Raw genomic sequence first — 12,956 nt, forward strand, 5'->3', positions numbered from 1 at the left:
TTATTATATATATATATATATATCTTATAAAAGGTTACAAAAATGTGACAAACCTTAAAATCCAGAGCAGACAATGGTATAGTGGTAATATATTTCCTACTCCTTTATTTTCTCATAAAAATCCTTGACATTTATGTACTGTATTTACAAACTTTGTACAAAAGTGATAATACCTCTCTCAAACCCAACCAGGACACACACACACACACACACACACACACACACACACACACACACACACACACACACACACACACACACACACACACACACACACACACACACACACACACATTGAAGACTCAACATTTTTCTTCTTTGGTCTCTTCAGGACCATGTCATCATACAATGGTGTTTTTTGACTGTGGTCAATCAGACCACGCCTCTTCAAAAGAATCCATTACAGTTGTACTGTTAACACCCCACTGGTCCTTCCAGCGTAGGAGGTGCTTGTAAAGGAAGGTGTGGAAGGGATCATCCTTTTGGAAAGTTCACGATGGTGTTCGATTCCCAAACAACATCGGCATTCACATGTCATTTAGCTGTCAACTGATGGGCTCATAGACAGAACAGAAGTCTTAAACCAGAGCTCTCTTGGTTCTTGTAGAAGAATGTTCATTGATTCCTCCCAACACATGACTGTCTCCCATAGTGCAAAACCTTGAAATCAAATCGTTAGTGACGTCTGCTTAAAAGTACCTAAGTGGGCATTGCTTTCCTCATGGGAAAAATACATCATACGGTGTATTCAAAGCACTTTCTTTGGTAGAAAATAAAACGATTATTTCATACCTCAATAATCTTAGGAAACCTTCTCAAAGGAGACCGTAAAGGACTTCAAATGCCAGATCTATGTCTGGATACACTGGTCTAGGAATCTATTGACTTAGATGTAAGGCAAACAGTTGATAAGGTGTCTGTTTAGCAAACTCACTCTCAGCAGATCTGTGATAAAGCAACAAAAAAGTCTCAATTGCCTTTCTCATCTCAATTGCTTTGAATGGCTGAAATAAATAGAAAATAACAACGTCCATCCCCTTTACCACTAGGGGGTTGGAGAATAGAATTAGTCTTTCTAGACAGTACAATACAGCTGTTGGTTGGTTTAAAGATTTGACCCACAAGATGGCCGCCCGAAGAACACAGCGTCAGGGCAAAGAGGAGAGTTGAAGTCTGCGACCACTGTCGGCGTGAACCACTTGGTCACACAGCAACCATTACAGCACGGCCAGGTCGTGGCAGGACTTGGAGCGAACCTTCAGCGCCATCTTCTTGTTGTTCTTGGCCACCAGGCGGTCCAGGAAGCGGCGGGCCTTCTTGGCGAGGCTCTCCTCGCGCTTGTAGACGGAGCGCCGGCGTTCGTTGGTTTCCTTGCTGTCTCGCCGCAGGCGGATCTGCCGGACGATGCCCTCAAAGAGCTCGTGGACATTGTGGTGGAGCGAAGCGGATGTCTCGATGAACTTGCAGTCGAACACCACGGCGCATGCACGGCCCTCTGGGATAGAACAGAGCACAGAGGAAGAAGAGGTCATACGAGAGGTTTTTACATGTGAGAGGGGTACGTTTGAGTCTTTTTTTAGTCAGGGATGTCTTTATTAGTCAGGGATCAGGTGAAACTCGTAACATAAATACATTTGATTCATTGCACCAGAATTAGCACAAGCTTATTCTCATCTGCAGATCAGGTTAAATATCAAAACATTGACCAAATCATCAAGAATTACGGTGACATTGTAAAATACAGTGTTAGTGTATGAGATGTGTGCTGTAAATCCAACTCATGGAATATTAAGGGAACAACTTATAGTATGTTGTGTGGACTGCAACGTTTGATATATGATCATGTTCTGTAGTTGTAACTTCCGCTTGTTTATTTGACTATGAAGGCCACGGAAAGTGCAGTACAGACTGTTGTATGCCAAACTGTTTGTCTCTTTTATAAGCAGAGTGCTGCTCATATTGTTAAATGGCTCTCATCAAGTCACTGTTCAGAAGGTGTGGAGAGACGCTTTAATGATTACATTATTAGAATCAACGTTACCTTCTACAGCCACTTCTCTGGAGCGGACCAGGTCACTTTTGTTGCCCACGAGGATGATGGGAATGTTCTCGGCCTGCCGTATGCGCCGCAGCTGGATGCGTAACTCAGAGGCACTCTCGAAGCTGCTGCGGTCCGTGATGGAGTAAACTATGACGTAGGCGTTGCCCACCTGCATACAGTAGTCCTGGACCCATTTCTCATCCTCCTCCTGAGAGGCACAGACAAAGAAGAGAGAGAAGTTTTCAACATTCACCAACAACAGCCATATTTGGATGATCGTCCAGGATCTGGACTTTGATGGCACCTTTTTCTCTAATACTCTATAAGAAGGGCAACTCCAACCAACTCAGTGCGCCATGTACACATGTCAATCAGGAGCTCGCCCGGGGCATTCCTGTTAGTTCTCTTATATACTGCAGACAAGTCATGCATGATTTTAGCTTATTCATCATTCATAATGAATTCATTAACATTTGCTTCATTCATGTGACCGATCAATAGTGGGTCATACATGTGACAGACACATACCTCAAAAGGCTTCTTCTATAAGCTGAGACATCTTTAGTTCTCAAAACAAGGGTCTGGGCGTACTGCCAAATTGCATATACTGATGGTGAGGATTTGTTCAGTCACTTGCATGAACACAGAAATTGGTTATTAAAAAAAGCACAAACATAACATTTTCCATCACAGCTTAGACTGTTGACAACATGTAATCTATATTTCGTTTACAATGTTTATTAAAAACAAATACATTTGCACAATGAGCACAGCCATATTAGCATTGACATGAAATCAGTCAAAACACCTCAAAACAAGACAGGGTATCAACAACAAGATAAAACGAGCTGAAACAAGCCACTTATGATGCCCCTGACTCTTGCTAGCAATCTGAAAAATCCAGAATCACAATAACACCCTGACTTCTACCCCATGGAAGCGTGCTAGCTCATCTATATAACACCATGTAAATGGTCCTTCCAAGTACAATCTATGAATGGTTCTACCAATAATTATTTTATAATCTAAAGGTTCTTCCTAGATGGGTTCTACCGAGAACCGTTTTATCTTTGGATTCTTTCCAGAACCCTCCATGAACGGTTCCGACAGCTTGATTAGCCTTAATCTTTATGACAATACATTACATATATCATAAGACCTTTCTTTGAGAGCGTAGTCATAGCCTAACACAGTGGTGTTAGGAAACTCAAGTCACATTATGCTGGCATGCAAATTGATGTGTAATTCCTATTGGAATCCAGCCAGAGTGAGGATATCCAACAATTGGAACATTTAATCACCTGCAACCTGCCTTTAGAATGACTGCCAGGGTAGGAGAGATTGATAAATGAGACAACCTAAATCCTCTAATTTGGAATTACTGTCTCAGTAACGGGTGAAATAAGTCCAACTACTAACATATTGGATTAGTTTGTGTAGCATAAGAGTAATTAACTAATCAATATACATGCAAAAACAGATATTTAAACAACTCTAAAAATCAACCTGCAATAGTGCATGCTGAGAAATGTGGTATTGATGGGCATGGTTTTGAGAATTCCCATATAGATACAGTTTAAAACATCACACCTATCTTTTTAAACTGATCAGATAACTCAAACTCCTGTTGATAAACATTAATGCTCAGGCCCTATTTAAAAAGGGAAAAATTACAATATAAAACTTATTCAGATTCAGAGGGTTCTATGCAATGTTGTGCTGCTATTTTTATTGACTTGGCCAAAGCTTTTGATACGGTAGACCATTCCATTCTCGTTGGTCAAGTAAAGAGTATTGGGGTCTCTGAGGCCTGTTTTGCTAACAACCTCTCTTAAAGAGTCCAATGTGTTAGGTCAGAACATCTGCTGTCTCAGCTACTGCCTGTCACCAAGGGAGTACCCCAAGGCTCGATCCTAGCCCCACGCTCTTCTCAATTTATATTTTAAAAAACAGCACAGGCAGTAGGAAACGCTTTCATCTATTTAAATGCAGATGATACTGTCTTATACTCAGCTGGCCCATCCCCGAATTTTGTGTTAAACACTCTAAAACAAAGCTTTTAGTGTCCAACAAGCCTTTTCTGTCCTTAAACTTGTTCCCGAACACCTCCAAAACAAAGGTAATGTGGTTCGGTAAGAAGAATGCCCTTCCCCTCTGAGGGTTTAGATCTTGAGCTTATTCAAGTACTTGGGAGTATGGCTAGATGGTAAACTGTCCTTCTCTCAGCACATACAGTGGGGCAAAAAAGTATTTAGTCAGCCACCAATTGTGCAAGTTCTCCCACTTAAAGAGATGAGAGAGGCCTGACAGAAAAAAATGAGAAAAAAATCCAGAACATCACATTGTAGGATTTTTAATGAATTTATTTGCAAATTATGGTGGAAAATAAGTATTTGGTCACCTACAAACAAGCAAGATTTCTGGCTTTCACAGACCTGTAACTTCTTCTTTAAGAGGCTCCTCTGTCCTCCACTCATTACCTGTATTAATGGCACCTGTTTGAACTTGTTATCAGTATAAAAGACACCTGTCCACAACCTCAAACAGTCACACTCCAAACTCCACTATGGCCAAGACCAAAGAGCTGTCAAAGGACACCAGAAACAAAATTGTAGACCTGCACCAGGCTAGGTAGACTGAATCTGCAATAGGTAAGCAACTTGGTTTGAAGAAATCAACTGTGGGAGCAATTATTAGGCAATGGAAGACATACAAGACCACTGATAATCTCCCTCGATCTGGGGCTCCACGCAAGATCTCACCCTGTGGGGTCAAAATGATCACAAGAACGGTGAGCAAAAATCTCAGAACCACACGGGGGGACCTAGTGAATAACCTGCAGAGAGCTGGGACCAAAGTAACAAAGACTACCATCAGTAACACTCTACGCCGCCAGGGACTCAAATCCTGCAGTGCCAGACGTGTCCCCCTGCTTAAGCCAGTACATGTCCAGGCCCGTCTGAAGTTTGCTAGAGAGCATTTGGATGATCCAGGAGAAGATTGGGAGAATGTCATATGGTCAGATGAAACCAAAATATAACTTTTTGGTAAAAACTCAACTCGTAGTGTTTGGAGGACAAAGAATGCTGAGTTGCATCCAAAGAACACCATACCTGTGAAACATGGGGGTGGAAACATCATGCTTTGGGGCTGTTTTTCTGCAAAGGGACCAGGATGACTGATCCGTGTAAAGGAAAGAATGAATGGCGCCATGTATCGTGAGATTTTGAATGAAAACCTCCTTCCATCAGCAAGGGCATTGAAGATAAAACGTGGCTGGGTCTTTCAGCATGACAATGATCCCAAACACACTGCCCGGGCAATGAAGGAGTGGCTTCGTAAGAAGCATTTCAAGGTCCTGGAGTGACCTAGCCAGTCTCCAGATCTCAACCCCATAGAAAATCTTTGGAGGGAGTTGAAAGTATGTGTTGCCCAGCAACAGCCCCAAAACATCACTGCTCTAGAGGAGATCTGCATGGAGGACTGGGCCAAAATTCCAGCAACAGTGTGTGAAAACCTTGTGAAGACTTACAGAAAATGTTTGACCTCTGTCATTGCCAACAAAGGGTATATAACAAAGTATTGAGATAAACTTTTGTTATTGACCAAATACTTATTTTCCACCATAATTTGTATTTGTAGCATCTGTGCACAACATGTAAGTCGCTGTGGATAAGAGCGTCTGCTAAATGACTTAAATGTAAATGTAATAATTTGCAAATAAATTCACCAGCTGCCAAACTAACCCTGATTAAGGTGACCATCCTACCTATGCTAGACTACGGAGATGAAATGTATAAATCGGCATGTAAAGGTGCTCTCGAGCGGCTAGATGTTCTTTACCATTCCGCCATCAGATTTGCCTCCAATGCTCCTTATAGGACACATCACTGCACGCTATACTCTGTAAACCGGCCATCTCTGTATACCTGATGCAAGACACACTGATTGATGCTTTTTTTAAAATAAAACCCTCTTAGGCCTCACTTTCCCCTATCTGAGATACCTACTGCAACCCTCATCCTTCACATACAACACCCGTTCTGCCAGTGACATTCTGTTTAAGGCCCCCTAATACACATCCCTAGGTCGCTCCTCTTCTCAATTCACCGCAGCTTGTGACTGGAACGAGCTACAAAAAACACTAACTTAACAGTTTTATCTCCATTTCTACATTCAAAGACTCAATCATGGACACTCTTACTGACACTTGTGGCTGCTTCACGAGATGTATTTTTTTCCCCTACCTTTTTGCCCTTCGTGCTGTTGTTTGTGCCTAACAATGTTTGTACCATGTTTGTGCTGCTACAGTACCATGTTGTGCTGCTGCCGTGTTGCTACTGTGTTTTTGTCACGTTGTCTTGCTAACATGCTGTGTTGTCATGTGTTGCTGCCATGTTGTGTTGTCGTCTCAGGTCTCTATGTAGTGTTGTGGTGTCTCCCTTGTCGTGATGCGTATTTTGTCTTGTATTTTTATTTTTTTTATCTCCCGTCCCCACAGAAGGCCTTTTGCTCTTGGTAGGTCGTCATTGTAAATAAGTTCTTAATTGACTTGCCTAGTTGCACAAAGGTTATAAATCAAATAAATAAATGTAAAACCCTTCTTGCCTTCCAAAGAATCTGTTTTAACATCCGAAGAACCCGTTCTTCCAAAAGCGGTTCATTGGATTAGAAAGTTTGCCTTAGAAAAAAGGGTTCCAAAAGGGTTCTTTGTAATGTAGCATGTGTTTTCTGTTGTTATAATTGAATCATTGAAGCCACCTTTGATGTCAAACATGCACCCACGCATTCAAAAGACAACTGAGATAAGTGATGGTCAACATTAAGTTTTAACGTCGTCATTCGAAAAAGCACTAAGCAAAGTTGACTTATATGCATTTGTGAATACAGAACTCTGGTCTCCAGGGATGGTTATTGGTCAAACATCTAACGTTCTGCCTGTAGTGACACTTGGTGCCCTTTAACACATTGAAACCACTGTCTTTATAGACATCCTTATCTCTCTATATCTCCTCTAACCCGGTACAGACAAGTCAACATGTGGCTTGGCCTGCACGCTTCACTCCCCAGCTGTAATCAATACTGGAGTAATTAAGCCCCACAGCCATCAGTGTCCCATACAGACACTCGCCTAATGCCACTGGAGCCACCACTCACTGTCTCCAGCACAGCCAGGATTCGCCCCACTTCAGCTCGACTCAATGGAGTTTAGCTATAGGCACACAGTGCGAGCACATATATTTTTTTACAAAACCGAGGGAGGGGCAGGGCGGTCCCTTGGTATCATAGTTGTTTAGAATGGAGCCTTATGGTTCGGCTGGCACAAGCGGATTTGTTTCTTTGCTCTACCTGTGTTGTCAAGTAACACTGAGTAAGATTAAGTTATATAAATTAGAAAGCTTAAAGCTTTCAGTCATTTTTTTTTTGTTGATGTGAGACTATATCATATTCTCTACTGTGCAATGCATTTTTGTGACAAAGATGTTGATGGTTGGTGTTGTGTCATACCTGTTTCTCGTTCTCCCAGGTGTCCATGACGATGAGGGTGGTCTCCTCTCCGTCTACAATCATGGTTTTCTCATAGGTGTCCTCTAAACAAACAAAACAACCAGGAAAGAGAATAGAAAATATATTATTTCCTACTGTACCTCAAAAACATTGGAAAACGTTCTAAAAGGGAGTCTAGACATTGCAACCTAGGGTAAAAATATAAATACAACTTGTTTTATTCTTGTAGATAAATTATACTTCTTTCTTTATGTCAACTCCTTCAAACATATCTACAATTGGTACCAGCCAGCAGGTGTGATGGAATTTGGTTCTCTCTCTCTAAATATAGGCTTGTTCTTTGTGAATGGAGACCTGATGTAGACTCAAGGGTCAAAACCTTGTAGACTGCTGTCAATAAACCACATGGGAGCATAGATTTCAGTGTGCAGAATCTCTTTTTTCCTCATGCTGAATCATTTATGCCATGTCCATTTTATGGTTATGACTTTAGAAACTAAAATATGGAGGTGTTTTACGAATTTGGTTATATATAAATATTTGGCATACAAGAACTCTACACTTGTGTTTATCCCTACTACTGTTAAAATGTGCAATATAGCTATTACACTTCACTACCATATCATCATGACCATGGAATATAAGCTGTGGAAAACACCATTGAGCCATGTCTAGTTTAGTCTGATTAGATCATCCTAGCGAGACTAAAACACACTTTGGCCAAAAGTGAAAGAACTTGTTACATTTTCTTTCCAACCATAGCCTTATTGTAAAAGCTGCTGCACAAGACAAGGACAAATAGCCCGTCAAAGCCTTGAGAAGTTGAGGTCTTTGAGTTGAAGTGACAATCTAGGTTTTTGATTTGATTTATTAGGATCCCCATTAGCCGACGCCAATGGTGACAGCTAGTCTTACTTGGGTCCGACACGTAAAGAAAAATAAATGACAGACTAAAGACTACCATTTACATACGTTTAAATACATAAACATGTAGTGCGCGTGTTTGCGTCTATCAGTTACACATACATGTCAGTTCATACACACAAAAAGTCACATGTGGAGAGGCGTTGTGCCGTGAGGTGTTGCTTTATTTTTGTTGAAACCAGGTGAGCTGTTCACTTGAGCTATACGAGATGGAAGGGAGTTCCATGCAATCATGGCTCTGTATAATACTGTACGTTTTCTTGAATTTGTTCTGCACCCGGGTATTGTGAAGGTCAGAACCTGTAAACAAGCAAACAAGTAATATGCCTACAATGGAATGTATTGTAATGTCCTCGCAATGCCATTCTTTCCTCATAAAACACTTGCCATTCACCACACCAGCTCTAATACCAACCAAGGAGTCCACTATGAAGAACAGTTAAATTGCTGTCAGTGTGACAAGCAAAGTGACCCAAAACTAAAAACAACATGACCAAGTCAGTGACAGGCTGAAAACAGGACAGCTATACACTTTGTCCTGATGATGTCAGAGGGAGGTCTCATGAGGAGAGACTTTACCACTATGGAGAGATAGGAGCTGCCACACACACACAGCAACCTATTTCCCTGTATAGTGCACTACTTTTGACCAGAGCTACCCCACTAAGGGGAATAGGGTACTATTTGGGACGCATATTTAGCCAGTCACTCCCATCAGCCGACCCGACACGCACAAGTCATGACAGCACGAACCTCTCACAAACGAATAAAGCAAACCATGTCTAGGCTACCGTATCAGGCATGACCTAAAAAAGTTTTCATTATTTATTTTGTAAATATTATGACTTTTATCCTGTCATAGTAAACACTTTCAGAGAAATTGGTGTTTCAAAAAGGACAAACTGCACAAATCACATCACTCAGCAGCACAGCTGGATGCCAAAATGCATGTGTCAATATAAGCTGCCAATCGATGCTTTGAGGTCACTCAGCACTACACATGACAGAGACAAGAGTTCAATCAATGTAGTTGTGACAGGTTGCCAAGGTTGTTAGGGCCAGGGCAATGTCAGAGACCATTACTTTTACAGTCATTGTTGATGAGATGCATAAAATGAATTAACTCATTGAATAACTCATTAGTGCTTAATGTCCATAGATTTTAATTAGCAGATACTAATAGTTTTTTTAGGTTACTGATAAGACATTGACAAAAAAACTACTAAATAGTTGTGTTAATAGGCTACACACCATAAATAGCCTCATAATAATCATATTAATTGTGCTTGGTAGAAAAACCTACCTCCCGTATGGTCGTGAGCATCCTTTTCCTGAATGCCAGCAAAGATATTGGCAAGACTCGACTTTCCAACACCGTGGTCTCCTAGCAAAACAACGTGGTACAAACAATCTGCTCCTGAGCCATCCGAGTCATTATCCGAGTCATCAGATGACCAGTTGGCGCGGCAGTGGAGAGACTTGTCTCCGGGATGGTATGAGGCGGACTGGCCAAGCGGAGGGTGATGGGTGTCGGCTGGCGGGTCTCTACCTCTCGTCGCCGGCTGATGAGAGGCAGGGATAGGAGTACTTGCCCTTCTCCGCAAAGTCTCCTTGCCCTCTCTCTGTGTGTGTGTCATCTTAGCGAAAAGGCAAAGAACATCCCTTAAAAATAAGAATATGTAAAATAATCATAAGATAAAGTTCTAATTCACTAGGACATAAGAGTTAAGCTCAAGGTTATTATAGTTCTGTGTTTTTATATTCCTTTTTATTCCTATTAGTTTTGCGATTTATTTGAAATTCAGTTTTGTTTCAGTTTTCAGACCCGATTAGCTAGTTTTATTTAGTTTAAATTGTATAAAAATATTTTGATTTGATTTAATTAAGTTTCAGTTCTAATGTTAGGGCAAGACCGTATGTGTGTGCCAGGCTAGGAGCCATTACTGTTGTATAGTCTGCAACTGGGGGGCAGTAAAGTGATGGGTCAGGTCATAGGTTAGGTTAGGTTTACGTTATACAGTCAATCTCAATGTGACTTGGATTTGAAAGGAATAGAGCTGAGACTGATGCAAAGAAATATGGTGGAAGGAGTATCTCTCTCGCCCATGTTTACACCAATCCACTGTTTAACTTAATTAAGTAGTACATGTAATCAAGTTAGCTGCTTTCCACTGTGATAGTGATGCACAAGCTAGGTCTTTTTGAAACCATCTCTTAGCCACATTTTCCACCCGATTTAGTAGGCTTGAAAACCCCGTCAAAAGCTTGAAAACACTATTGTAATCCCATTACATTTTTACCCAAAGTTTAGAAAAAAACATAATTCATGATGGTTTTATTTCATTTTAGTTCACTTTGGGGATAAATCGTTTGTCTAGTTGTAGTTTTTCAAACGGGGTGTTGATTTTTTTAAATTTCAGGTTACCAAATAGTTGTTTTCATTATTAGTTTTCGTCTCGTTTACTATAATACACTTGGTTAGGCTAAATAATATAGCAAACCCCTATAATAAACAGTTTATAAACAGACACTGCTCCCGGATTAAAGATAAATTGTAAAACAAACAAAATTATCACTGCCTATGGAGTGTAAATAGCACTGAAACATAATATTGTCTGGAATTTACTCACAACTGTAGCTATGAATCTTCTAATTTTGTCCAGTATTCTCCATTGCAGAGCAAAGCACAGACTTCACCATATAGTAAAGTTTTCTCGGTTCGGGGAGCTGTGTCCGAGCTGTCATTCTGTTCTTGTACCGAGGAAAGCTTCCAATGTATCAATCAGTTTTGTTAGTGTCCCATCAGCTATTCTATACAAGTGTAACAGTATACCCCTGTGGAGTCATGGCAACATCCTGCAAAGTTCCACAACCCTGTAAAAATGTAAGAGTGGAATCAGGGGTTGCTCGCTCACCTCTCTTTTTCAATCTCCTCTCCGTATCACACAAGAAGGCATGCACACGCATGCACGCACGCACACACACACACACACACACACAAAGGCAGACACAATGTTTCAGATCACCTCCTGTGATAACATGCACTGAGACGTAGTCATGGTGTAGGCTAATTCAAATAGGCTATTTTAAAAACTCGAGCACCGCTAACTTTGTTGGTCAACAACTAAATCATGTAATGGGGAGGACAATCATTTCAATATGCAATGTTTTGCTTTTACAAATCCATAACACTTCTTCTAGGAACGCTATTGCACTTCCTGTCCAAAAAGTTGTTGGCTAAATGGTGGGTGCTAATTTCCAAATGCCATATGGCGTATTTTAATTAGGCTACTTCAGTTTTCTACCTATGGATACTCACCCGTGCTGTAAATTCCGTTTAACGCATGTAGGCAATGCGCGTTCTGGGTGTTTTCAGCGGAGCGTGTCCTTTGATGATGCGCGCGTGCTTCGAATCAGCCCTCATTCAATTCTATCATTGCTGCTACAACTTTTCCCTGTGTGAATCTACTTTAATCTCATCGAAGAACCCACCCCGACTACATGACGTAAAAGTAAGTCACTTCCTGTTCTAGACTATTAGTTTTATCTCTCTTTTACCACAATAATGTTTACCTCCACGGTGCAGATATCTACTAGGGCAGGGTTTCCCAAACTCGGTCCTGGTGCCCCCCCACCTGGGTGCACGTTTTGGTTTTTCCCTTAGCCCTACACAGCTGATTCAAATCATCAAAGCTTGCTGATGAGTTGGTTACATTGCCCAAGCAGGACAACCACTGCTTTATATACATTTATATAGAAAATATGGGGACAGGATGTGTCTTGTCCTAAAAATCCATGTCTGTTTAGATTAGTCAAATCAAGCCCTAGTGTTGAACTCTTTATAAAGTACAAAAATATCTTCAAAGGAAGCCAAGTCTAAATTAAAAGCACTTTTACAAGTATGCTGCATAGTTTCAGTTTAAGACAATCAGTACACACACACACACACACACACACACACACACACACACACACACACACACACACACACACACACACACACACACACACACACACACACACACACACACACACACACACACACACACACACACACACACACACACACACACACACACACACACACACACACATCTGTAAATCAGTTCTGTCCTAACACTGTGAGAGGGCAGAGTTCACACCCCTAGCCGCAGACCAGCACTCTCTACCAGGAAATGGTATTCTCTGAGGCTCTGCTGAATCTTTTCCAACTGAAACAACATAAGTAATCAGACCAGTCGGCCGTACGATGGCCAGATGAAGGCCCTACACTGTTTATAAAGCCAGCTTCTTTCCCACACTTAAGTAAATCACAGTCAGAGACTTCCCAAAACTACGGTTACAGGGTCTGAGGAGATTTGTGAAAAGAGGGAGAGTTGGAAGTGGTTACTCTCACTGCGGTACTTACTGTGGAAAGAAAAAGCAAACTATAAACATTCTAAATATTGAAAATTATTTTCTGTGGACCGGTACACTGAAGAAT

At 41.2% G+C, this 12,956-nt stretch overlaps 1 protein-coding gene across 4 annotated transcripts; it reads right to left on the reverse strand.

Annotated features, from left to right (window-relative positions):
• Window positions 1-68: 68 nt before the first annotated feature.
• On the reverse strand, window positions 69-12,059 carry LOC124003973 (GTP-binding protein REM 1-like). 4 transcript variants are annotated; one of them, XM_046312675.1, is made up of 6 exons: window positions 11,793-12,058; window positions 11,104-11,347; window positions 9,777-10,110; window positions 7,550-7,632; window positions 2,042-2,249; window positions 69-1,495 (listed from the first exon to the last, which is right to left on the reverse strand). In XM_046312675.1, exons 3-6 carry the CDS (start codon window positions 10,108-10,110, stop codon window positions 1,218-1,220), a joined length of 903 nt encoding a protein of 300 aa, XP_046168631.1. In that variant the 5' UTR covers window positions 11,104-11,347; window positions 11,793-12,058; the 3' UTR covers window positions 69-1,217. The 4 variants fall into 4 exon arrangements, with proteins under 4 accessions (XP_046168631.1, XP_046168629.1, XP_046168632.1 ...); XM_046312673.1 differs by having other exon boundaries at window positions 9,777-10,135; window positions 11,793-12,057; XM_046312676.1 differs by lacking the exon at window positions 11,104-11,347 and having other exon boundaries at window positions 11,793-12,059.
• Between the last annotated feature and the right edge of the window lie 897 nt (window positions 12,060-12,956).

The sequence above is a fragment of the Oncorhynchus gorbuscha genome, linkage group LG18 (genome assembly GCF_021184085.1).
Source record: "Oncorhynchus gorbuscha isolate QuinsamMale2020 ecotype Even-year linkage group LG18, OgorEven_v1.0, whole genome shotgun sequence".
Classification (NCBI taxonomy): Eukaryota; Metazoa; Chordata; class Actinopteri; order Salmoniformes; family Salmonidae; genus Oncorhynchus; species Oncorhynchus gorbuscha.

What these genes read in the sequence shown, in the direction of transcription:
- LOC124003973 (XM_046312676.1), bottom strand. Translation starts at nt 10,110, where the DNA reads ATGACACACACACAGAGAGAGGGCAAGGAGACTTTGCGGAGAAGGGCA. An exon ending in CCTGGGAGAACGAGAAACAG is followed by an intron (nt 2,250 to 7,549) that starts GTATGACACAAC and finishes TGTGCCTCTCAG; the next exon opens with GAGGAGGATGAGAAATGGGT. An exon ending in CAGAGAAGTGGCTGTAGAAG is followed by an intron (nt 1,496 to 2,041) that starts GTAACGTTGATT and finishes GTTCTATCCCAG; the next exon opens with AGGGCCGTGCATGCGCCGTG.